Below are 22,159 nucleotides of genomic sequence, written 5' to 3' on the forward strand. Positions count from 1 at the left end.
AGTTCACAGGGTGGCAGTCCCCTACGAGTGGTTCCCCGCCTTCGGACCCTCGATCAGGGGAAGTGAGGACTTCTCCTTTCAGAACACGAATGTCAGAGGCTCACTGGTGACTAAGCCATCTAAACTGGTGGGTGGAGGGAATGCTTAAGTACCAGACCTTCCTGTCCTCTGCCCATTAGATGCCTGGAGGTGACAGGTGCAGCATGGCCAGCCTGCAAGCCTCACTCCTGGTGGCCTTCATCCTTCTTTCTGCAGTGCTTCAGGAAACGGAGTCAGGTAAGAATGGGAAGTAGAAAGGTGGGCACTGTGGTGTCCTTTTCTGGAAAGATCCCTGGACTAAAAGCAGAGATTCCAGGCTGTCATGAGCTCTTTGGCTTTGGGCTAGCTCTGGTACTTCTTTGGACCTTCATGTGCACATCTGTAAAATGGGTAGTCTCAGAGATTTAGCTTTTGGGATCTGTCTCAGCAGGGCAGGGGTTGTAGTGGGTAAGGTTTGGTGATCTCCTTCTCCAAATGTCTCAAACGTGGGGTTCCTAGAGATAGATTGCACAGCTCCTGAAGGGTCAGGCTCGAGTGGAGTGAAGTCAGAGAGCTGTGCTAAGGGGTCCTTGTTTGGAAAGTGGGTGTGCCCTTCCAGCACCCCAGATTTGCTCTGGAACCTGTAATTAGCATGGTGTGTGTGTGGGGTTCCAACCCATCTTCCCCACCGCACTGTAAATTCCCCTGCTCTGTGTTAGGCAGGGAAAGGACACTGACGTGGAGTGAGGTGGCCATGATTTTCTGCTGCTCACGGGATCTAATTTCCTGAGAGCCTCCCAGAGGTAAAGCCCTGTGGCGTTGGTACTACTATCTCCCCATAGGCCTCAGAGGTGTCAAATCACTTGGCTAAGGTAGCCTGGCAACTGGAGGCAGAGTGGGATTTAACCCAGGTCTGTGCGACTGCCCTGTCTTTAGCCTTGGTCTTGGGCTGTGTCGCAGTCTCACTGTGTGACCTGGGACATGTGTGTCTTCCTATCTGGACTCTCCAAGGCACCAAGTAGGGGCAGATGTCTCCAGTGCTATGTAGCATGCACGTGGGCTTGGCCAGTCCAGAGCAGGGCCTGGGCATCTCCAGCGAGCTCCCTGGCAAGCTGGCACTGCTGATCCGCAGACTGCCCAGAAGCATGAGCTTCTGAGGCTCCTTCTGGCTCCCAGGCGTCGGAACCCATCTAGAAGCTACTGGCGCTCAAGGGTTTTGAATACACTTCCTGTCCCAGAGTGAAGACGCTGGGCTCTGAGTAGCAGCTCATGGGCCCCCAGGCTAGATTCTCCCACACAGGAACAAGATCTCTTCCCTAGAGCCTACTCGGCCTGTGCTCAGGGGTTGGAGCTAAGGCCGACCGCTCAGGGCTTCTGCTTGCGTCCTCTGGGCTTCCCTCTCCAAGGTCCTTATGGCACCAACATGGAGGACAGCATCTGCTGCCGGGACTACATCCGTCAACCCCTGCCACTGCGCGTGGTGAAGGGCTTCTACTGGACCTCCACCTTCTGCCGCAAGCCTGGTGTTGTGTAAGTAGGGCGTTGGGGCCACCGGAGGGTGGGCCTGACAGGTGTGGTCCAAGGCTGGGAGGAAGACACCTGGCTTTGGCGGCTTGGCTAGAAGGGATGGCTCAGCTGGTGTGGGTACACCAAATTCCAAATGATGGGGTCATTCAAAAAATGTTGTCAGAAATCTATTGTATGCTAGGCCCGAGGATGCACAGCTGACTGTACAGGTTGCTGCCCTGGCTGGGTACGACCATGTTGGCGATGCTCAGCCACAGACTGTTGGTGGGACAGAGCAGTGTTGGTGCAGGGGGCACAGGCAGAGCCCCTTCCTACAGAGGGCATCTTGGGTCCTCCTAGTCCTCCAGAATTCTTCAGGGAAGTCCATTTTGATCAGAGGGTTAACATTCAGAGCAAGGAAGCTGGAGAGATGGTTTAGTGGTCAAGGCCATTGCCTGCCAAGCCAAAGGACCCAGGTTTGATTTTCCCCAGGACCCACATAAACCAGATGCACAGGGTGGTACATGCATCTGGACTTCCTTTGCAGTGGCTAGAGGCCCTGGCATGCCCATTCTTTCTATCTGCCTCCCTCTTTCTCAAATAAATAAATAAAATGTTTAGTGTGAAGGATACCTACATACCAGGCTGTTCTGAGCATTACCTGTGAGATCCAATCAATCCTGGCAGTAATGCTACAAGGAGGTTCTATCAGCTCCTAAGTTCATAGATGGGACTCAGGTTCAGCAAAAGGAAGAGGACCTAGGCTCAGTAAAATGAGAGGAACACAAGCTCAGCAAAAACAATGGGACCAGCCAGGTTGCCTGGGCTAGATCCAGGACTCCTATTGCTTTGGCGGGGGCTTTCTCTTAAGATTCTTTTTTTTTTTTTTTTTAAGATTTTGTTGTTATTCATTTATTAAACAGTGAGAGAGAAAGAGAGAGAAGGAGGAGGATGTAGGCAGAATGGGCGCACCAGGGCCTTTAGACACTGTAAACAACCTCCAGACACCTGTGCCACCTTGTGCATCTGGCTTTACATGGGTCCTGGGAAATCAAAACTTGGTCCTTTGACTTTGCAGGCAAGTGCCTCAAAGGCTAAGCCACCTGTCCAGCCCTTTATCTTATCTTTAGCTTCTCTCCTGGCTGCCTCTTTCTATGGTAGTCTCCTGGATTCTTCCAGCCCCTCAGAATCTGCTGCCTGTCATGTTACCCACTGGGTTGTTGGATTTGGGGGGTCATGACTTCTTCTGGGCTCCATCCTCACCCTCACCAGCCTTCCTCTTCCAGACAGCTGGCTCCATTTCTTAGTGAGGTCTGTGTGTGGATGACAAAGGACAGGGCAGGAAGCCCTCCCAGGGTCTGGTTACTTCAACTCTGAGGCTCAGTTTCCCATCGCTACAGTGAGGGCCATATCCCATGTTTACCAAGCACAGAGAGATCATGCTGGCTGAGCATGAGGCACTGCCATGTGCACTTTAGGGGCATGAAGCCATTTAGCAGAAAACAGCACTGGGCAGCAGGTGCATTCTGCCAGTGAGGGGATGGCACCAAAGCTAAGGGTCTCTTGAACATCACAGGGCAATACCAAGTGGAAGGTGCAAAGCTCAGGCCTGGAATGCAGTGGGTGCACAGTCAAATATAGCACCCAAGATACAGAAGAGATGCTAGAAGGAATATGGCTTGGCAGCCGGGGAGATGCGGCACAAGGAGGGGCTGAGCCTCATGCAGGCTGTCCACAAAACCCACTTCAAGCTTCCTGCTCATTGGTGCTCCGTGGAGCAGGAACCAGCCAGCGAGTGAGGGGAGCGCAGACCTTGCAGCTCTGAGTGAGCTCTTGGGAGGCAGGCCTGCAGTCCTGGCTGCTACCATCAACCAGCCTGGACCCACTCTTGGAAACCACAGCTGGAGTGGGCTGTAAGAGCTTTAGGCATCACTTTTTGTTAGGTGACCCTGAGCCATGCCCCACCTCTCCACCTGGTGCTCCAGGATGGCCCCCAAAGGTACCACCCCATGAGAACCTGGCTTCCCAGCATGCAGAGCCCATCTTATCCCTTCTCACACATGGGCAAGTTGCTTTACCTCTGTGGTTCTCAGGTTCTACAGCTATAAAATGGACAGAATAAATAACAGGGTGGCACAGGGTTGTTGCAAGATTTTTAAAAATCAAGGAAAAAGGTTCAGGCCAGATCCTGGTAGTATTATATCATGCCTGCCTGCTATGCACTGTACTACATAATAGATTTATTTATTTTGTTTTTTCGAGGTAGTATTTCACTCTAGCCCAGGTTGACCTGGAATTCACTATGTAGTTTCAAGGTGGCTTTGAACTCACAGTGATCCTCCTACCTTGGCCTTCTGAGTGCTGGGATTAAAGGTATCAGCCACCACATCAGGCTCTTAATAGTATTTTTGTTGTTACTTTTGAGACAGGGTCTCATATAGCTCAGGTTGTGCTTGAACTCCTTTTTTTTTCTTCAAAGGGAATGATAGTTTATTTTGGAGCCAACCATGAATGATCATGGTCCAGAAACACAGATTTAGGTTATCCCAAATTTCATGTTCCAGTACATTAGCAATTTCATGAAGTTTTTATAGTTACAGAGCATCAGATCATAAGCCAGCACTTTTCAATTAATGGAGACATCAGGTAGCAAGTTACAACCAAGTGGCCAATCTCTGCTATAGACTTCAGATGCTATCTGATGACAGTCTTAGTCTCTGTGTTGGTAGAAACTGGTAGACAGTATATTCAAAATGGTTTCACCTGTCTACCTGATAGTCACAAGGATGTTAAGTCAGACACAGAGGCAGATAATACATGACTAGCAAGGGGCTAAAGATAGCTCAAGATAAACCGGCTCTGAATCTACATTCCATCTTTCCACAATCACAGAAGTCCTATCAGTCCATTCAGTCTTGTTCAACGTAGATATGATGCTTTCTGGAAACCCAAATGGTCATTTCCTCATTGAACTCCTTATATAGCTAAAGATGACCTTGAACTTCTGATCCTCCTGCTCCCACCTCCCAGCTGATGGGATTATAGATGTGTGCCATCATACCCAAGTAGAATTTATTTACTTACTTTTAGTTATTTTGGAGCCCTTCAGTATGTATTGACACATCATAGTTTCATAAAGTCCTGTGCAGTTGGACAGGACTGCCATATCCATTTTATAGATAATAGAAACAAAGCACAAAAAAGTTCAAGTGACTTGCTAACAGTTGGCAGAGTTAGAATTTAAGTCTGTACAGACCAGCTCCAAAGTCCACTCTTTTGAACACTAGACAGTACACTCTTCCCTAAGGCAATGCCATTGACATTATGAGACTCTCGGGGACTCACTTCCATGGCCTGACGGAGCATTCACACCTCACGCTGAGGAGTGGGGGCAGGTTCTGAATGTCCTTACTACTTACCTTCTCTTTTTCCCTGTACTAAATATGGTCGGTATGCAGTAAGCGACTGCTTAATTTTGAGCCGCTAGCAGGCTCTCCCACATATATCAGGTGACTCACAATCGCTGAGCCCTGTATTAGCAGGTGGCATATGAATGCTATGCTCCTAGAGAGTGTGTGACATCCTGGCTGCTAACCAGTTCCCTGATGTCTCCTCCCTCCTCCAGTTTGCAGACCCTCAGGAACTGGGAGATTTGTGCTGATCCCAGGCTTCCCTGGGTGAAGAGGATAGTGAAGAAGCTGGGAGGATGAACCCCTGATCATCATGGCCACTTTGCAGCGGCTCAGCAAGCTCTACCTCTCCACCCTGACAGCTGCTCGCCAGCCTTTGCTCCCCTCCCTTCCTACGGCTGCCAATCTGCCAGGCCGCCTGATACTCCCACCTCCCCTCAGGCCCCTCCAGTCTGCAGCCCGAGGATGCTCATTGCAGCCAGCCCTTCCCAGGCTTCCACTCCTCTAAGTCAGGTCAGAGCCCCTGGCTTAGTGCCTGGCCCTGCAGATCTGGGTGCCCTCCCTGTCCTCCTTGCCACATCTCTCCCTGCATGTTGTGAAGCTTCCCAGATACCAAGCCTATGCCACGCGGTTCCACTCCCAGCAAGGTTCCTGCCACCTGTTTATGCCCAGTGTCCCCTGCTGTCCAAGACTTTGCACAACCCAAGAAGATAGCCATGGAGTTTTGCTCCTCAGACTTCCCTGGTCCCCTGTGAGTTCTTGCGGACCTGAACACAGTCTGCTCAGAATTGTTAGGTTTGAGGGCACATCCTCCAGCCCACGGGTTAGACCAAGGTTCCCATAGGAGCTGTTCCTGTCTCCTGGCCTCCAGTGCACAGCAGGGAGTACGGGGCCTGGCCCGGAATCAGTGTTCAGAAAGGAGCTGCAGCCTTCGTCAATAAAAACTGCGTCTCCCCTGCCCCTTGTTGCGGGCAGTTCCCATCAACACATACGCTCAGGGCCACCAGAAAGGGGCCAGCTGAATTTGACTTCTCATATTCCCCCAGAAGCACTCCCCAGCCTCACTTTAAACTTGTGTAGGGTCATTTTGCTTTTTCTTCCCTCAGATTTTTAGTGGATCTCTGACTCTACTGCTCATGCCTGACCTCTTTAGAGTCTATCCCATCCCACTTCCCCTGCCTTCTTCCCTGAATAGCTAATAATCAAATTCACACTATGGTGTCAGTGACTACCATGGATTCATATTATAACTTCCAGTTATATTTATAAAGAAGAGGAGAACAACTTAAGAGGTCATGAATGAATGGCAGAATTTTCGGACCTGCGGGGAGAGGACAAGGGGTGATAGATTGCTGACTCCAGAGGTTGTGGAGGGGTAGTTGGGATGGATGAGGCAGTTAAGTGAAGAGACTTTGCTAGAGATGGTTCTGGGGCCAGGCAATGAATGACCTGGAATTTGGGGCTTTCCTGTGCCTCCCTCGGGATAGCAGTGTCCCAGGAAGAGGAAATAAACATGACACGTGCTTGTTCCTTCGAAAGGGAGCTGGCCCAGCTGAGTGGTGTGGCTGGCACCATGACCCTGAGGAGAGCTTTCCCTGCTCCGCCTTGGCTGACGGATGAAGTGGGGCTGCAGAGCACTCGGGTCCTAAGCGTGGGGACTAGTACTGTGCCAGCCACGCAGCTCTGTGTCCAGGGCTCATGTCATCTGCCTGCTTCAGGCACTGAGAGCGGTAACCTATCCACTGCCTATGCACAGCAGCCTCAGGTGTGCAGGGACCACCCCCTCCCTCCTGCCCTGCCCTTGTCTTTCTGGCCTTTGGGAAAAATAAATCCTCTTAGACAGCATGTGCCTTGGTTCCTTGGTGTTTGTGGTCTATTGGTGATGGGGCACAGGGTACGATGGCCCATGCCTCATAGGGAAGGTTTGACATTGAAATATGAGGTGACTCACCCAAGGTCACCCCATGAGTGGACACGAGACCAGAGAGGTAGACAACAGGGCAGCTCAGGCATAGGTGTCCGAGCTTCCCCTCACCTGGCCTGGCCATTGATAAGATAACCCATTCATCCATAGGTCTAGAACCCAAAACAGGATGTTCCTTCAGTGGAAGAATTTTCTTTCTACATGGTCGGATTCAGCATTCCCCAGCCTTAGGCAACCTTCCAAGTGTTCATCCTGAGACCCAAGCCTTTCCATATCATGGCTTTGAATTTCCTCTCCAGGCTCTGAATTCCTCCCTGGAAGGGTGTAAGGAAAGTGTAAGAGAAAAGCAAAAGAGAACACCGGACTTTGATCTCTATAGACAGACTGTTTATTGAGAGAAACAGTGAGGGGCAGCAGCCTTCCCACGGGATGAAGGCTGAAGCACTGAGCCAGGCTGGGGTGTAAGTTTACAAGGAGGAACCTAAGCAAAGCAGGCTGTACCAGGTGCAGGTGATAAGAAAATTGTAGCTGTTTGTGTCCTTGTTCAGAATAGGTTTCTTCAGCCAGGAATGTCTAAGGGAGGACTCAGATGGTCTCTAGCCCTTCAAGGCCATCTAGGCTAAGAGGAGTACATCAATCAGGAAATGTACCAAACTTAATGAGGCTGAATGCCTCTGTTGCTTCTTTATTGCCCAAGGGCTTTAGGGATAGTTATTAACTCTTTAGTTCCCTTTAGTTTTCAGGGAAGGCTATTAACCCTTCAGAGGGGAAGAGAATGGAGAGGATGGAAAATGGTGCATACTTATTCTACTACCAGGCAAGACTCAAGTCATGACATCTTGACTGCTAGGGGTGCTGGGAAATAGCCATGCTATTTATGTATGGGAGGAAGAGGAAGTGAACCATGAATTATTTGGCTCCCTGGGGCTGGGCCCCCCTGGGCTCTCTTCAATTTCCCATGGCCCCAGACCCCTTCCCTGGGGTTCCACACACACCTCATGGTACCTGAACAACCAAAAGGACCCACTCTGCTCAGCGCCTTCATCATTTCTTAGTCATTTCTTAGCGCAAGCACCAGCCATGAGCCTCTTGTTACCTCCCTGCTCCTTTCTTGTCTGCTTCCTTGGAATTTCCAGGATGCCCAGAGCACTTGCCAGGAAGAAGCTTCGGGCAGGGCACCAATCAGAATTCAGATACACTTGTGTTTCTGGATTGTGTAGAAAGGTGCTCTGCCCCTCTGAGCCTCAATTTCTCCCTGTGTGAAAAGTGAGGGGAAAAAATATAGATCAGTGCATGTAGGTATGAGGATCCAATAAGACAAGAAGATCCCAATAAGGATTTGTGTAGACCTTTATCTAAAGAAGTTATTCACATGACTGAAAGCAGGTAACAAGACGGCCAGCACCCCATCAATGGAGCTGTAGGAGTCAACTTGCCACCCATTGTATGGCATTAAAAACAACAGTTAAAACAAACAAAAAAGCTGGGCATGGGGCTGGGGGGATGGCTTAGCGGTTAAGGAGTTTGTCTGCAAAGCCAAAGGACCCAGGTTTGATTCCCCAGGACCCACGTTAGTCAGATGCACAAGGGGGCACATGCATCTGGAGTTCATTTGCAGTGGCTGAAGGCCCTGGCATGCCCATTCTCTCTCTCTCTTTCCCTCTTTCTCTGTCAAATAAATAAATAAAATAAAATATTTTTTTAAAAGCCAGGCATGGTGGCACACACATTTAATTCCAGCACTTGGGAGGCAGAGGTAGGAGGATTGCCATGAGTTCAAGGCCACCCTGGGATGACAGTGAATTCCAGGTCAACTTGGACTAGAGTGAGACTCTACTTAGGGGAAAAAATAGAAGCACCAACATCTATGGGCTGGAGAGATGGCTTAGCAGTTAAGGTGCTTGCCTGTGAAGCCTAGAGACTCAGGTTCGATTCCCCAGGACCTGTGTAAGTCAGATGCACAAGGTGGTGCATGCGTCTGGAGTTCGTTTTCAGTGGGTAGAGCCCCTGGTGTGCTCATTCTCTCTATCTGCCTGTCCTTCTCTCAAATAAAAAATCAAATATTAAAAACAAACGAAAACAGCAGCTATGACAAGCAAAACACCCAGACAGTAAGTAACAAGGGCTGGTGAGGATGTGGAGAAACTGGAACTCATGTGCCCTGGTGGTGGGAACCCAAAGTGTTGCAGCTGCCATTGAAAGCACTGTGACAGTTCTGCCAAACCTATGTGGAGTTTCCCTATGACCCAGCAAGTCCACTTGTGAGTATATGCCAAAACAGACTGAAAGCAGGCTCTCAAAGAGATATGCCTACATGCATGTTCATTGCATGATTCTTGCAAAAGCCAAAAGATGGAGGGACTGCAGAGATGGCTTAGCAGTTAAAGTTAAGGTCCAGTTAAGTTAAGGTTTGGTTAATTTAAGGTTTGATTCCCTAGTACCCATGTTAGCTAGATGAACAAGATGGCACACGTATCTGGAGTTCACTTACAGAGGCCCTGGTGTGTTTATTCTCTCTCTCCTCTCTGTTTCTCTCTCTCTCTTTCTCAAAAAAATATTTAAAAAAAAAATAGAAACAAGCTGAAACCACAGAGGAACTGGGGAGATGAGCAAGAGTGCTGCTTCCATGGTGAACCTGACAATCAGCACCAGGGTGAAGGAGACAGACCCTGAGGACACTCAACACCTACCAAAGCAGAGATCCAGAGGCTCCTAAGAGCTCATCACTGGAGTAGAGTTAAAACCCACCCACCATGGCTCAGGAAATTTTGCAAAAGAGGGAGTAGAAAGATTGTAAGAGCCACAGGTTGAGATATCATGCCCCCATATACAACTGACTCCCCCCAATATAATATATTATATTATATATATACTGCTGTTCCCACAACACATAAACTACAACCCCATGGAAAATACCTGCAACCCCACTAAGGTGGGTCTCCAGTGGAATGGGGGCAGGAATGAGGGAAAAGAGCGGATCAACACATGATATATCCATACAAAATATGTTGTTAATAATAGATTTTTTAAAAGATGGAAACAAGCCATGTCCTTCAACAGAGCAGTAGGAAAACAAAATGAGTGTGCCTAGAATGGAATATTATCCAGCTTCTCAAAAGAAGGTAGAAGGCAGGGAAGGTGGCTCTGTGGTTAAATGCGTTTGCCTGTTGACCTGGATTCAATTCCCCATTATCCATGTAAAGCCAGATACACAAAGTGGCACATGGATTTGGAGTTCATTTATAGTCCTGTTGTGCCCACACTCATTCTCGCATAAAAAAATAAACAAATAAATAAATGGAATTGTAACACATACTGCCATCTAGATGAACCTTGAGGTCATTATGCTAAGTAAAATAAAACAAGCCAGTCACGGAGATACATACTGTATGTTTCTACTTGTAGGAAAGGGGTTGTTTGTCTTTTTGTCAGTGGCAAGGGAGTTGAACCAGGGACCTCACTCATGCTAGGCACGTCTCATCTTATAGTAAAACTCAAGGGAATACAAATTGGTGCTAGGTGGAATTCTAACTCATAGGACATGAAACAAAAGACCATAAGAGTGTGGGTGTGGTGACCTATGCATGTAGCCCCAGCACTTTGGGAAGTGGAGGCAGCAAGATTCGTAGTTCTAAGCCAGCCTCAGCTACCCTTGAGCTGCATCTCCAGCCACGAGACAGTCCAAGAGCAGTGAAAATCTGAGACCAAGTACAATGGCGATCACCAGGGGCAGGAGTTGGCGAGAACAGGCCATAATGCTGCACGGGTTTCAGTGGGAAGCTGGGCATGGCTACATGACACTCCTACGCTTCATGTGACTGACTTAGCGCTGCAGACACTGAGAGTGGTAACTTGTATGCAATGTGTGCTTTACCACAGTGAGAGGGCATGTCTTGCTTACTGTGAACTCCCCCCGCCCCCCACCACCAGTGAATTTTTATCTACTTTATACCATTGTTTGTGCAGAAACTCCTCCACAGAAGCAGTTAGGGGCAGACATGGGACATAAACAGGAAGGCAAGCCCAGTCACAACAATCATGGCTTAAACGTACCATTTCCAAGGTTAATTGATGGCTCCTTACTCTGTTGAATTTCATCACACATTAGTTTGGGGGCAGTCAGGTGTGGATGGGGGCTACTATAAACAAAAATTTCCCTGTGGGAAACTTGTTTTCAGGAGGAAGAAGAGATGAGGATGAGTGAGGGGCACAATGTTAGCTCACTTTCCATCCTCCCACAGCTTCGCTCATTTCACCTCCTGTGGAGTCTTGCTATGTAGTCAAGTCTGGCCTTGAACTTCAGATCCTCCTGCCTCTGCCTCCCAAGTGTTGTGACTCAAGAGATAAAAGCAAGAATTGCCAGTTGTGGTGCTACAAGCCTGTCGTTCCAGCACTTGGGAGGCTATAGCAGGAGGATCGTGAACCACGGCCAGCTTGAGCTGCACAGCAAGACCCTGTGTTGCAGTCCGGTTCGCATTGCTGGTAGAAATCACCCAGCAAGAGCAGCTTCTGGGAAAAAGAGATTTATTTTGGCTTACAGGCTCGAGGGGAAGCTTCACGATGGCAGGGGAAAACGATGGCATGAGCAGAGGGTGGACATCACCCCCTGGCCAACAGAAGGTGGACCACAGCAACAGGAGGGTGTGCCAAACACTGGCATGGGGAAACTGGCTATAAAGCCCATAAGCCCACCCCCAACAATACTCTTCCTCCAGGAGGCATTAATTCCCAAATATTCATCAGCTGGGAACCTAGCATTCAGAACACCTAAGTTTATGGGGGACACCTGAATCAAACCACCACACCCTGTAAGGTGTTTTATATGTATGTAGTGGTTGCTTTGTACTGAGAGAAAAGCTTTGAGGTATAATTGAATAGTAAATTATGATTTTATTTAGGAGAAACAGGAAAACGTACACTTACTCTCTATTTAAACTGAGCATAGTTTTACAGCCTTTACCCTTAAATTATAATTTCAAGTTGTTTGGACATACTGTATCTTGTGTTTGGTGTTTTCTCCCTCATCCATTGATATTATAGTTTATTCCTTAATACCTTCTACATTTGGACACATAGCTTGTGCTTTAAATTTTGGTCGCTATCTTACCAAAATAATTGTTACTATGCTTTGAGCTTCATTTTCCCTCCTTCATTGTTTTATTTAAGGAAAAAATTAAAATCATGAAAAATGAGGGGTGGGGTGGGAGGGGCTGGAAAGATTATTTAGTGGTTTAAGTCACTCCTGACTGCCTGGATTCAATTTCCCAGTACCCTACATAAAGCCAGACACACGAAGTGGTGCACGGGGCTAGAGTTCCTCCTGCAGGAGGCCCTGGCATGCCCATTCTCTCTCTTTCCCTCAAATAAATAAAAATATCTTATTTATTTATTTTATTTTCATTATTATTTTTCATTAATTTATTTTTATTAACAACTTCCATGATTGTAAACAATATCCCTTGATAATACCCTCCCTCTCCCCACTTTCCCCTTTGAAACTCCATTCTCCATCATATCCCCTCTCAATCAGTCTCTTATTTTAACATCATGCTCTTTTCCTCCTATTATGATGGTCTTGTGTAGGTAGTGTCAGGAACTGTGAGGTCATGGATATCCAGGCCATTTTGTGTCTGGGGGGAGCATGTTGTAAGGAGTCCTACCCTTCCTTTGGCTTTTACGTTCTTTCTGCCAACTCTTCTGCATTTGACCCCGAGCCTTGGAAGGTGTGATAGAGATATTGCAGTGCTGAGCACTCCTGTCACTTCTTCCCAGCACCATGATGTCTTCTGAGTCATCCCAAGGTCACTGCCATCTGAAAAGAGAAGATTCTCTACCAAAAGTGAGAGTAGCATTAATATATGAGTATGAACATTAAGAGGATTGCTTACTGGGCAGTTTGATAAGCATAATATATACATTTAGCCAGATATCAGCAGACGTTACACCCCCTAGGGCTCATGACTACCCCTGTTTTAGGTTTTCAGTATCAGGGATGTATTACCTTCCATGGAGCAGGCCTCCAGTCCAATTAGAGAGGAGTTAGTTTCGACATGACAGATGTGCCACTATTGCACCCAATGGCTCATTTGGCCTGGCTGGCCAAATATAAATCTTGCAGTGTCCACTGTTGAGTATCTTCACCAGTGATTTCTCTCTCTCCCATTGAACTGCATGCAGAATGGCTTCTTCCAGCTTTCTGTCAGCTGGCCTACACAGAGGAGGTTATCAGCTCAGTTCCAGCAGGATTTCTTAGTGGCCTCACTGCCAAAGTATGTGGAGTCTTCAGCAATAGGGTCTTACCATCTATTCCTGATGGGAAACAAAGGGCCTCAGCAATGGCATGTAATGTTTTGGGGGCATCAGGGACCTCCCTGGCTGACAACTCCCTGGAAGGTATCCCATCCCTGGCACTGAAAGATTTCTATTAACAATCTACAGCTCCTGAGTTTTCCATTGTCCACAAAAGTAGGTTTCCATATGATTTATTTATATCCTCTTAGATTTTGATTAGCCCTCCCTCCACCTTTCCTTTGGTCAATCTCTTCCACTGACCTCACCCCCGTTAATCTAGTCTTCTACTTACATATATACAATACCATCCTATTAAGTTCCTCCTTCCCTTCCTTTCTCTTCCCTTTATATCTCTTTTCTAGCTTACTGGCCTTTACTACTAAGTTTTCTTCCTACTCACACAGAAGTCCAAACATCTGTAGTTAGGATCCTTATAGAAGAGAGAACATGCAACATTTGGCTTTCTGGGCCTGGGCTACCTCACTTAGTATAATCCTTTTCAGATCTATCCACTTTCCTGAAATTTTCTTGACTTCATTTTTCTTTACCACTTTAGAACTCCATTGCATAAATGTGCCATATCTTCATTATCCAATCATCCATTGAGGCCATCTAGGCTGGTTCCATTTCCCAGTTATTGTGAATTGAGCAGCAATAAACATGGTTGAGCAAGTATCTCTAAGGAAATGAGATGAGTCCTTAGGATATATACCTAGGAGTGCTATAGTTGGGTCATATGGTAGATCTATTTTTAGCTGTCTTAGGAACCTCCACACTGATTTCCACAATGACTGGACCACATTGCATTCCCACCAACAGTGTAGAAGGGTTCCTCTTTTTCCGCATTCTCACTAGCATTTATACTCACTTGTTTTCATGATGGTGGCCAATCTGACAGGAGTGAGATGGAGTCTTAACGTAGTTTTAATCTGCATTTCCCTGATGACTAGGGATTTAGAACATTTTTTTTTAGATGCTTATATACCATCTGTATATCTTCTTTTGAGAACTCTACTTGGTTCCATAGCCCATTTTTTAATTGGCTTGTTTGATTTCCTAGTGTTTAATTTTTTGAGTTCTTTGTATATCCTAGATATTAATCCTTTATGACATGTATAGCTGGCAAAGATTTTTTTCCCCTTCTGTAGATTGCCTCTTTGCTTTATTCACAGTGTCCTCTGCTGTAAAACATCTTTGTAATTTCACGAGGTCCCAGCGGTTAATCTGTGGTTTTATTGCCTGAGCAATTGGGGTTGTATTCAGAAAGTCTTTTCCAAGACCAATATGTTGAAGGGTTTCCCCTACTTTTTTCTCCAGCAGTTTCAGAGCTTCAGGTCTGATATTAAGGTCTTTAATCCCTTTGAGACTTAATTCTTGTTCATGGAGAGAGAAAAGGATCTATTTTCATCCTTCTACAGATACATATCCAGTTTTCCCAGAACCTTTTGCTGAAGAGGCCGTCTTTTCTCCAATGAGTATTTTTGGCATGTTTGTCAAAGACCAAAGATCAGGTGACTATAGCTACCCAGACTTACATCTGGGTCCTCTATTCTGTTCCATTGATCTACATGCCTGCTTTTGTGCTCGTACCAATCTGTTTATGTTATGATGGCTCTGTAGTATAGGTTAAAATCAGGTATGGTGATACCACCAGCCTTATTTTTGTTGCTCAGTATTGTTTTAGATATTCAAGATTTTTTTTTTTGGGGGGGGGGCCTTCCAAATGAATTTTTGGATTGTTTTTTCCATGTCCCTGAAGAATGCCACTGGAATTTCTCACTTGAGCGTTTTTAAGTTTTCATTGTAGAGATCCTTTAGGTTTATTCCAAGGTACTTTATTATTTTTGATGCAGTTGTGAATGGGAGTGATTCTCTAATTTCATCCTATGTGTGTTTGTTGTTAGCATAAAGGAAAGCTACTGATTTCTGTGTGTTTATTTTGTATCCTGCTACATGGCTATAGGTGTTTATCAGCTCTAACAGTTTGCTGGTAGAGTCTTTAGGGTCCTTTATGTATAGAATCATGTCATCTGCAAATAATGATAACCTGATCTCTTCCTTTCCAATGTGTATCCCTTTTATGTGTGTTTCTTGCCTTATTGCTATGGCTAAGACTTCCAGTACTATATTAAATAAAAGTGGGGACAGTGGACATCCTTGTTTTGTTCCTGATTTTAGCTCCCAGTTTTTCCCCATTTAGTAGTATGTTGGCTGTAGCCTTGTCATAAATAGCATTTATTATGTTGAGATATGTTACTTCTATTCCCAGTCTCTGTAGGACTTTTATCATGAAGGGATGTTGGATTTCGTCAAATGCTTTCTCTGCATCTTACGAGATTATCATGTGATTTTTGTCCTTCAGTCCATTTATATAATGTATTACATTTATTGATCCCTGCATCTCTGGGATAAAGCCTAAATGGTCGGAGTGAATGATCTTTCTGACATATTCTTGTATTCTGTTTGCCAGCATTTTGTTAAGAGTTTTTGCATCTATGTTCATGAGGAAGATTGGTCTGTAATTTTCTTTTTTTGTTCTATCTTTTTCTGGTTTTGGTATTAGGGTGAGGCTGGCTTTGTAGAAGAAATTTGGTAGGATTCCTTTCTTTTCTACTTCATGGAAAAGTTTAAGAAGCAGTGGTGTTAGTTCTTCCCTGAGGGTCTGGTAAAATTCAGCAGTGAATCCATCTGGGCCTGGACTTGTTTTTAGTTGGGAGATTTTTGATAACTGCTTGGATCTCCATACTTGCTATAGGTCTATTTAAGTGGTTAATCTCATCTTTATTTAATTTATGTAGGTGTGGTGGTTTGATTCAGGTGTCCCTCATAAACTTAGGTGTTGTGAATGCTAGCTCCCCAGCTGATGGGTATTTGGGAATTAATGCCTCTTGTAGGGAGTGTATTGTTGGGGTGGGCTTATGGGCTTTAGAGCCAGTTTCCCCATGCCAGTGTTTGGCACACCCTCCTGTTGCTGTGGTCCACCTTATGTTGGCCAGGGGGTGATGTCCACCCTCTGCTCATGCCATCATTTTCCCCTGCCATCGTGGAGCTTCCCCTCGAGCCTGTAAGCCAAAATAAATCTCTTTTTTCCCAGAGCTGCTCTTGGTTGGGTGATTTCTAGCAGCAATGCGAACTGGACTGCAACAGTAGGTCATATACATCAAGGAAATCATCCATTTCTTTCAGATTTTCATCCTTAGTGGAGTATATGTTTGTAGAGTATGTCCCTATGATTTTTTGAATTGCATCTGTTGTGATAATGCCTTTTTCATCTCTAATTTTATTAATTTTTATTAATTTTTATTAATTTGCATCTCTTCTCTCTTTCTTTTGGTCAGACTTGCTAAGGGTTTATCAATCTTGTTTATCCTTTCAAATTGTTTCATTGATTCTTTGGATTGTTCTTTTTGTTTCTATTTCATTAATTTCTGTCCTAATCTTTATTATTTCTTCCCATCTACTGATTTTGGGTTTGCCTTGTTCTTCTTTTTCTAAGGCTTTAAGGTGAAGCTATGTCGTATACTTGAGACCTTTGTAATTTCTTAATATAGGCACTTAAAGCTATAAATTTCTCTTTTAGGACTGCCTTCATTGCATCCCAGAGGTTTTGATATGTTGTGTTCTCATTATCATTTGACTCTGAATTTTTTTGATTTCCTTCTTGACTTCTTCATTGACCCATTCATCATTTAGTAGTGTATTGTTTAGTTTCCATGATTTTGTGTATGCTCTATGCTCTATAGCTTTTCTTGCTATGGATCTGTAGTCTGATTCCATTGTGGTCAGATAGAATGCAAGGAATTATTTCAATTTTACTGTATTTGTTAAGATTTGTTTTGTGTCCTAACATATGGTCTATTTTAGAGAATGTCCCATGTGCTGCTAAAAAGAATGTGTATTCTGCAGCATTTGGATGAAATGTCCTGTATATATCTGTTAGGTCCATTTGTTCTATGACCTAATTTAATCCAGATGCCTCTCTGTTTATTTTTTTTGCCAGGATAACCTGTCAATTGATGAGAGTGAGGTGTTGAAGTCACACACTACAACTATGTATGGTGTTTATCTGCGACCTTAGTTCTAATAGTGTTTGTTTGATGAAGTTGGGAGTCCCCATGTTAGGTGCATATAAGTTTAGGATTGTAATGTCCTCTTGTTGGAGTGTGCCTTTCGTCAATATAAAGTGACCTTCCTTACCTTTCCTAACTAATGTTGGACTGAAGTCTACCTTGTCAGATATTAGGATAGCAACCCCTGGTTGTTTTCTAGGCCCATTTGCTTGAAACACCGTTTTCCAACCTTTCATCCTAAGATAGTGTCCATCCTTTGTAGAAAGGTGAGTTTCTTGGAGGCAACAAATTGAAGTATCCTGCTGTTTAACCCAGTCTTCAAACCTATGTTTTTTGGTTGGGGCATTGAGGCTGTTGATAGCAAGTGTTATTATTGAAAGATGTGTATATTCTTTTGTCTTTTTTTTTTTTTTTTTTTTTTTTTTTTTTTGAGGTAGGGTTTAACTCTAGCCCAGGCTGACCTGGAATTCACTATGTAGTCTCAGGGTGGCCTTGAACTCACGGTGATCCTCCTACCTCTGCCTCCTAAGTTCTGGTATTAAAGGCGTGTACCACCATGCCTGGCTCAATTTTTGCCATTTTTTTGAAGCTATTCCTGTTTTGCCTTGCTCTCTTATATTAGCTAGTATCTGAGTATGGTTTGTTTGTTCCAGGTTCCTTATATATGTGCTTTTCTTTCTCTTCAGTGTGGAGGATCCTTTCAAGTATTTTATGTAGAGCTGGTTTTGTCTTCAAATATTCCTTTAGCCTGCTTTTGTTGTGGAATGTCCTTATTTCTCTGTCTATTTAAATGGATAGCTTTGCAGGATAAAGTAACCTTGGTTGACAGTTGTTATCTTTCAGAACTTGGAATACATCACTCTAAGCCCTTCTGGCTTTTAAAGTTTGTGTTGAGTAATCTGCTATGATCCTGATGGACTTGCTTTTGTAGGTAACTTAATTTTTCTCTCTAACTGCTTTCAATATATTTTCTTTGGCTTGTAAGTTTGGTAGTTTAATTATAATATGGGAAATGAGAGGCTCTTTCCAGGTTTTGTCTTGTTGGTGTTCTGAAGGCTTCCTGTATCTGCATTGGCATCTCTCCCAGTTTGGGGAATTTTTCTTCTATGATTTTGTTGAAGATGCCTACTATGCCTTTGGAGTGAAATTCTTCTCCTTCTACTATACCCTGGATTCTTAAGTTTGATCTTTTCATAGTGAAATTTCCATTCATACTTCTCTATTAGTTTGTCTTTCTCTTTGTTGGACTGTATTAGCTCTTCCACCTGGTCTTCTAGTTATATATTCTGTTCTCTCCTTCATCCATTCTACTGGTGAGATTTTCTCCAGAGATTTTTGTATTTCATTGACTGTGTTCTTCCTTGCTAGTAATTCTGACTGATTTTTCTTTAGTATTTCTCTTTCCTTATTTATGTCTTGTATTGATCTCTTTATTTCATTAAATTGGTTTCCTGTGTCTTCTTTGATTCCTTTGATTTCCTCTTTGACTTCTTTGAGCATATTTATAATCATTTTTTTGAAATATTTCTCAGGCATTTCCTCTAACTTGTTCTCACTGGAGGTCATTTCTGATGCATTAATACTTTTGTTAGATTTATATTGTCTTGGTTTTTGGTACTTCTTGTATTATAATGTACATATTTTTGAATCTTGTATTAATTTAATGCTTGGATTTTCTAGTTAGCTGCAATATTATTAGTTGTAACAATCCATCTGATGCTATATATCTTCAGGGTAGGAGCATAAGTTGCTAGGTGTGGCTCTTAAGATTCTGAGTATCTACAAAAGTGACCCTTGATGTTGGGCTTGCCTTCTATGAGAGTATTGAAGTAGGCTAAGTGGAACAAAATACAGGCAGATTCTAAAATTGAACTAAACAATGTACATATTTAATGAAAAACAGCACAAAGTATTTATGCAAGAGTAGGTATTATGACAACCAGATCCTCTAACAAAGTCACAGTTCCTTAGGGTGTGGGGCAACTAGGAGGCTAAGATTTCTGGTCTGTTGAGGGTTCCGAGTCAGCTTGTGACCATGTGAAACCCTTCCCTAATGAACAACAGAAGAGGAAACAAAGCCTCTATAAATCAGGAAGCAACAAATAACAAGCCCAAAATATAGCTTATTTAAGAATGACAAATCCAACCATCCATCAGATTTAACACATAATTTATCCTGATATGGAAGGTGTAATTAGCACTTCTGATTCAAGCCTATATACCAGGCTTATTTGGCATGTACTGACCTGGTATAATCCCAGTTACCGTTTGGGATGATTTTGGTCTCAGTTATGCTGCGCTCCTGCTTGGGTCCCTCTTTGGTGCACTGTGGGTTCAAATAGGCTGGCTGGGTAGCTGGATCACTGCTCTGGTCGCCAGTGCTGGGTGCTGTGATCTCCCTTCCTCAGGTCTCTGGTACTTGCTGGTGCTTGTACTGATGGTGGGGGAGGGGAGGCTGTGGATGGTGGTTCTAGTTCTCCCACTGGTCCATGTGATCCTCTACCTTGTGATCTGCTCCTCTGTTGGTTGTTGGTCTCTGTGGTCCTCCCTTCACGTTTCTTGAGTTTGCGAGGAGCTCCGGTGTGAGTGGAAAATCCCCTCACCTGGCTTTTCATGAGGCTCAAGCTGAGCCTCGCAGCTGTGGCCCTTCGGACCTGGTGTCATCGCTGCTAAAGCCGCTTCTGCCTGCCTGTGTGGGCTCTGGATGCTCTGGATCTCTCCTACTTCTCTGCTACAGTTGGTAATTTCTTATACACCTCACTTTTTAGTAGAAGAGTGTATTTTGCTAGTTTTGTGGGGGTTTTTGTGGGTTTTTTTTTTTTTTTGGCTTTTCTCCCCTAGGCTGCTTTGGTGTGGCTCCTATGCCACGATCTTAGCCAGAAGTCTCCAAAAATGTCTTTTAAAAGAGGATGGGAATGAAAAGGAAAAGGAAAATGGAAAGGGTAACAGGGAAAGGAAAGAAGACTGAAGATAGGACAGAAAGTACAGTGCATTTTGGAAGACAGTTGAATTTGAACTGGGTGTTGGGTGATAAATGGTGGCTGGGCTGGATAATTGTGCCATACTTAGTAAACAAAATGAAGTTGCATGTTGAATATTCAGGTGCAAAGAGTCAAGTAGACAGAATTTATTTTGTAATCGCTTGGCCAAGAAATAAAAGGATGAAACAAATATGGAAAAATGTCAATCATTGCATCTTGATGGCTGAAATAGGAAAATCTGTGTCATGGTTTCTTTTGTGTTGGCTGAAAAAAATTTTTTCTTTTCACAATTTTTATTAACATTTTCCATGATTATAAAAAATATCCCATGGTAATACCCTCGCTCTTCCCCCCCCCCGCACTTTCCCCTTTGAAATTCCATTCTCCATCATATTACCTTGAAAATTTTTTTTCTCTCATTCCTTTTTTTAAAATTTTATTTATTTATTTTTCATTTTTATTTTATTTTATTTTTAATTTTTATTAGCATTTCCCATGATTATAAAAAAATATCCCATGGTAATTCCCTCCCTCCCCCAACACTTTCCCCCTTTGAAATTCCATTCTCCATCATATTACCTCCCCATCTCAATCATTGTACTTACATATATACAATATCAACCTATTAAGTACCCTCCTCCCTTCCTTTCTCTTCCCTTTATGTCTCCTTTTTAACTTACTGGCCTCTGCTACTAAGTATTTTCCTTCTCACGCAGAAGCCCAGTCATCTGTAGCTAGGATCCACATATGAGAGAGAACATGTGGCGCTTGGCTTTCTGGGCCTGGGTTACCTGACTTAGTATAATCCTTTCCAGGTCCATCCATTTTTCTGCAAATTTCATAACTTCATTTTTCTTTACAGCTGAATAGAACTCCATTGTATAAATGTGCCATATCTTTATTTTCCACTCATCAGTTTGAAAATTTTTAAGGAAATGTTTAGGAAACAAATTTCTTTTGCTTATCTTTGAATTGGTTGAGAAGTCTCTTTCCTCCCTTCCTTCCTTCGTCTCTTCCTTCCTTCCTTCTTTCTTTCTTTCTTTCTTTCTTTCTTTCTTTCTTTCTTTCTTTCTTTCTTCTTTCCTTTCTTTCTTTCTTGCAGTGCTGGAAATTGAACTCAGGGCCTCATACATGCTAGGCAAATGGTCTACCACTGAGCTACACCACCAGTCTGTTACCTGTCTAGTTTCCCATCTAAGCCACTGTTGTAGTCAGCTCCACATTGCTGGGATGAACCTCCAAACCAGACACAGTTTCTGGGGTGGGGGGGAACAGGATTTATTTCAGGTTTACAGGTCCAGGAGAAGTTCCATCGTTGGCAGAAGAAGCTGACCCCCTTTCACAGATCCACACACAGAGAGAAAAACCACCAGCAGCACCACAGGCAAGCGCACAAACCTACAGCCACACAGCAGGGACCGGCAGAACCCCAACACTCTGAGTACCTTAGGCTAGAAATCAGATCCGTCCCCAGTGATACCTCCTCCAGTCAGGCAGCCAGAGACAGGCTGAGTGTACTCGGGGGCATAATTCAAACTACCACAGCCCCACAACCTGAGAATTTTGGGAGGCCTTGCATCATCCCCCTGCTACTAAGCTAGGGAATCCTTGGGCAAGGACTTCAGCTTATTTGCCTCTGGGTCCCCATGTACCACCACAGTCCCAAGTGTACCCCAGGGCTTGATAAATATCGATTGCTTCTGGGTGCCAAGCACTGTGAAAGCCCTTGATTTTATTCACTCCCAGGGACTTGGTGAAGTGGCCATTAGCATCTCATTTATGGAAGGGGACTGGCAGCACAGGGAGGGGCTGTAACCTGCCCATTCAATACCCTTGTGAGTGGTAGAGTTGTGTTTGCACTAGTCTGGTGGGCTGAAAAGCCTGATTACTGTGTCCAAACTGTATCTGAGCTCAGTGAATCCCTGGTACTCTGATGAAATGGGCAGGTACCACATTCCC

At 44.5% G+C, this 22,159-nt stretch overlaps 1 protein-coding gene across 1 annotated transcript; it reads left to right on the plus strand.

Annotated features, from left to right (window-relative positions):
- Positions 1-203: 203 nt before the first annotated feature.
- On the plus strand, positions 204-5,234 carry Ccl22 (C-C motif chemokine ligand 22). Its single transcript, XM_004670673.2, has 3 exons — positions 204-276; positions 1,425-1,548; positions 5,150-5,234. The coding sequence occupies exons 1-3, from the start codon at positions 204-206 to the stop codon at positions 5,232-5,234; spliced, it is 282 nt and encodes a 93-aa protein (XP_004670730.2).
- The last annotated feature ends 16,925 nt before the right edge of the window (positions 5,235-22,159 follow it).

Source organism: Jaculus jaculus, chromosome 1, assembly GCF_020740685.1.
Source record: "Jaculus jaculus isolate mJacJac1 chromosome 1, mJacJac1.mat.Y.cur, whole genome shotgun sequence".
Classification (NCBI taxonomy): Eukaryota; Metazoa; Chordata; class Mammalia; order Rodentia; family Dipodidae; genus Jaculus; species Jaculus jaculus.

Bases quoted from the DNA above. Each gene is read 5' to 3' on its own strand.
- Ccl22 (XM_004670673.2), top strand. From the start codon at position 204: ATGGCCAGCCTGCAAGCCTCACTCCTGGTGGCCTTCATCCTTCTTTCT. The intron at 277-1,424 runs GTAAGAATGGGA...TCCCTCTCCAAG, and splicing joins GCTTCAGGAAACGGAGTCAG to GTCCTTATGGCACCAACATG. The intron at 1,549-5,149 runs GTAAGTAGGGCG...TCCCTCCTCCAG, and splicing joins TGCCGCAAGCCTGGTGTTGT to TTTGCAGACCCTCAGGAACT.